Source organism: Mandrillus leucophaeus, unplaced genomic scaffold (assembly GCF_000951045.1).
Source record: "Mandrillus leucophaeus isolate KB7577 unplaced genomic scaffold, Mleu.le_1.0 Scaffold504, whole genome shotgun sequence".
Classification (NCBI taxonomy): Eukaryota; Metazoa; Chordata; class Mammalia; order Primates; family Cercopithecidae; genus Mandrillus; species Mandrillus leucophaeus.
Genome location: NW_012105410.1, coordinates 357,147 through 361,421, shown reverse-complemented (window position 1 = coordinate 361,421; position 4,275 = coordinate 357,147). Strand labels below are relative to the sequence as shown.

At 51.2% G+C, this 4,275-nt stretch overlaps 1 protein-coding gene across 2 annotated transcripts; it reads left to right on the top strand.

Moving 5' to 3' along the window:
- Positions 1–2,835: 2,835 nt before the first annotated feature.
- LOC105551043 (40S ribosomal protein S2) lies at positions 2,836–3,771 on the top strand. 2 transcript variants are annotated; one of them, XM_011996180.1, is made up of 2 exons: positions 2,839–3,227; positions 3,402–3,771. In XM_011996180.1, exons 1-2 carry the CDS (start codon positions 2,853–2,855, stop codon positions 3,732–3,734), a joined length of 708 nt encoding a protein of 235 aa, XP_011851570.1. In that variant the 5' UTR covers positions 2,839–2,852; the 3' UTR covers positions 3,735–3,771. The 2 variants fall into 2 exon arrangements, with proteins under 2 accessions (XP_011851569.1, XP_011851570.1); XM_011996179.1 differs by having other exon boundaries at positions 2,836–3,771.
- The last annotated feature ends 504 nt before the right edge of the window (positions 3,772–4,275 follow it).

The window sequence follows — 4,275 nt, the reverse complement described above, 5'->3', positions numbered from 1 at the left end:
GATGAGGGAACTGGCCAAGGTGCCCGGCCTGGGGGAACACCAGATGACGGGAGGCCACATGTGAAATTAGCAATTCACTGGTCCCCCACCAACGTACAGCAAGTGCTGGTGCTGGTAGACACCAGTGCAGATATATTCTGGGGGTGGATATTTTCCACAGCTTGGCAGCTGTGCCATCAATCATGGATTTGATGGACCCTTTGATGACAGAACTGGAACAGTACCACTATGTGGTGGATTTGGCTAATGCATTCTTTTCCAGAACGCCAGGAACAGCTTACCTTCATAGGAAGGTGACAGTGGACTTTCACAGTGCTGCCGCAGGTCTATATGCAGAGCCTTACCATATGTCATGGTCTCGTTAATGGTATTATGCTAACCTCTGATTCTCTTGCAGATTTAGAAGTGGCAATGCTCCCCTTGCCTAGAATTAAGACGATGAGGCTGAGACAGCCTTTCTGGCAGCCTGGCAGGCTATTCAGCAGGCACAGGCCCTACTGGTAATTAACCAGGGGCACCCATTTAAACTTGATGTGCATGTGACCACAGATAGTTTTGGCTGGGCCTATAGCAGCACATGGAGAGCTTGAGAACGCCAGTAGGCTTTTCATCCCAACTATGGAAAGGAGTTGAGCTCTAGTACTTATTGATAGAGAAGCAGTCAGTAACTGTATATGCTGCCCTTCAGGCTCATGAAAGCATGGCAGGACAGGCTACAGTCATCGTGCAGACGACTTACCTGATAGTGGGATGAGTGTGTTCATGGATAACAACCCCCTGGATGGTGAAAGCAGTTAGTAAGGGCTCATAAGAGCGTGGCAGAACGGAGGCGGGCTACAGTCATCGTGTGGATAACTTACCTGAGAGCGGGATGGATATATTCATGGATAACAACCCCCCCGGACTGGGATGGTGTAGACATCCACTTTGGCAAAGTGGGGCGCCTACTTGGAGCAGTGGAGTACGCTGAGTACAAGTCCCTTAGCAGTAGAATTGCAAGAGGTCTTGGGACCTGTAGTCCTAATGCAAGAAAAGGCCATGGGGCCTAGAGCCATGGGGCCTGAGGCACCCTTAGACCCTGAACCCTCACCATTTAAGGAAGGACGTCTCCCCATTCCCAGTGGGGTATGATACACAGATGGGTCTAGCCGTGATGCTACTGCTGCCTGATTACCATGTGATTTGAAACCAGGGGTGGACAGAGTAGTCAATGGGCTGAACTTAGAGCAGTATGGATGGTGATCATCAAGGAGGTGACACCTACAGTAATCTGTACCAATAGCTGGGCGGTCTTTTGAAGCTTAACCTTGTGATTAACTACCTGGAAAATACAGAAGTGGCTAGTTGGCCACCGACCCATATGGGGCTAAGCCATGTGGCAAGACTTCTAGGAAATGGGTCATCAGAAAGAGGTAACTATCATCTGTCAGGCCGTATGCCTTTTGCCACCCCTGGCAATGATGAGACAGATGCTTTGGCCAAGGTCTAATGGTTAGAGACAGCACCTACTTGAGATGTGGCCTTCTGGCTACACTGGAAACTAGGAGTAAACTAATGCAACAGGTCAATAAGCGTTGGGGTCTGTCCCTGCCCATGCAAGATATTTGGGAGGCTTGTCAGAAATGCCCAGCATGTGCTCAGGCATACCCTAAATGGAGACCACTACCCAGTGTTACACAACAAGTAATGATACGGCGAGTGCCCTTAACCAGGTAGCAAGTAGACAAGATCAGGCCCCGATGGATTTTGTGCCCCCTGGAAGTTTATGGGTCTGTGGTGACACAGGGTATCCTTACCTACCAGTGGACTGGACTGAATATTGTACCTAGGGGTGGTCTTATGTACCTGCCACTGTTCTTCCCAGATGCCCATCCCACATAACTGGGAGGCACTACATTCTCAGTTTTTGCCAGTGCAACGAGCCCCCTGGTGGTTCTACCCCTTGGCAATGACTATTCTTGGAGCGGGTGTCATAACTGTAGAAGCACAAGTTACTGCTCCTGCAGAGCACACTGCTCGGGCTCCGAATCACACCCAAGTGGTCCTCCTCCTGTTAACAGATGAGGTTGATCAGATCAGAAAGGTGGTGTTGCAAAACTGAATGGCCTTAGACATAATGACTGCTGTCCAAGGAGGCACCTGTGCTCTCTTAGGGACACAATGTGGTACCTTTATTCCTGACAATTGGCAGAACATAACAGCAGCCCTTCAAGGGGTCTCATGGGAGATTAAGGCAGTCAAGAGCCTTACTGACAATCCCCTGCAGGGTGGGCATCCCTGGGTTCTGGCCTATGCTGGGCCCTAATAGTCAAAAGTAGCATAGCTGGGATCCTAGTAGTGAGCTATTGCTCTCCGTATGGTTGTTGTGGGTTACGGATTCAGGGCTCCAGTCTCTGGGCATGTGTCCCTGCCCAGAGGATGGCCTTGGCCTAGGGTGTGGAGTGTAAGGGCAATGGCTGTGCTTTAGTTGGGAATAGGCTGAGGTGGCCTTCTGGCACAGCATGACTCAGTGGGTTTGGAGCACAGATGCACGACACTGCACGTTATGTAACCATGCCATGTGAGGCAAATTAGGTAACCAGGTGTGCTCGTGCTTGGCTCAGAGCCATTGTTGTCTGTAAAAGGTGTAACTATCCAGCTGATGCTAAACATACAGCTTGCACCCACAGCTTGTGCCCACACCTTGTGCCCAAGCCTACTCGTGCTCAGAGAGAAAAAACCATATCAAAACTCCCTATATGATTCCTTGAGTGTTCTTTCAGCTGCCTGCCACTGGTCTACCAACTCCCCTCAGACCTCAGTTAGAACATGACACTTTAAAATCATCCCTGGCTTCTCCGAGAGAACACCAAATGGCGGATGACGCTGGTGCAGCGGGGGGGCCCGGAGGCCCTGGTGGCCCTGGGTTGGTGAACCGCGGTGGCTTTTGTGGAGGTTTCGGCAGTGGCATCCGGGGCCGGGGTCGTGGCTGTGGACGGGGCCGGGGCCGAGGCCGCGGAGCTCGTAGAGGCAAGGCCGAGGATAAGGAGTGGATGCCCGTCACCAAGCTGGGCCGCTTGGTCAAGGACATGAAGATCAAGTCCCTAGAGGAGATCTACCTCTTCTCTTTGCCCATTAAGGAATCTGAGATCATTGACTTTTTCTTGGGGGCCTCTCTCAAAGACGAGGTTTTGAAGATTATGACGGTGCAGAAGCAGACCCGTGCTGGCCAGCGCACCAGGTTCAAGGCGTTTGTTGCTATCGGGGACTACAATGGCCATGTCGGCCTGGGTGTTAAGTGCTCCAAGGAGGTGGCCACAGCCATCCGTGGGGCTATCATCCTGGCCAAACTCTCCATTGTCCCGGTACGCAGAGGCTACTGGGGGAACAAGATCGGCAAGCCCCACACCGTCCCTTGCAAGGTGACAGGCCGCTGCGGCTCTGTGCTGGTGCGCCTCATCCCTGCACCCAGGGGCACTGGCATCGTCTCAGCGCCTGTGCCCAAGAAGCTGCTCATGATGGCTGGTATTGATGACTGCTACACCTCAGCCCGGGGCTGCACTGCCACCCTGGGCAACTTCGCCAAGGCCACCTTTGATGCCATCTCTGAGACCTACAGCTACCTGATCCCCGACCTCTGGAAGGAGACTGTGTTTACCAGGTCTCCCTATCAGGAATTCACTGACCACCTTGTCAAGACCCACACCGGAGTCTCTGTGCAGCGAACCCAGGCTCCAGCTGTGGCTACAACATAGGGTTTTTATACAAGAAAAATAAAGTGAATGAAGCCTGTTACCAAAAAATAAAAAATAAATAAAATAAAATCATCCCTGGCCAGGTGCGGTGGCTCATGCCTGTAATCCCAACACTTTGGGAGGCCGAGGCAGGCAGATCACGAGGTCAAGAGGTGGATCACTGGTCAAGAGATCGAGACCATCCTGGCCAACATGGTGAAACCCTGTCTCTACTAAAAATACAAAAATTAGCTGAGCATGGTACGCTTGTAGTCCCAGCTACTCAGGAGGATGAGGCAGGAAAATCGCTGGAACCTGGGAGGCAGAGGTTTCAGTGAGCTGAGATCTCGCCACTGCACTCCAGCCTAGTGACAGAGCCAGATTCTCTCTCAAAGAAGAAGAAAATCATCCCTTTGTGAAAAGACAAAGCAAAACCCGAAAAAACACCTCCTTGAATTATCTAATTGTGCTATTTTCTGTTGTGAGCCTGATTGGTACATTACCCATTTCTTTTTCAAGCACTCTATTAGATGTTCTTCAGAAATCTATATTCATGTATGAA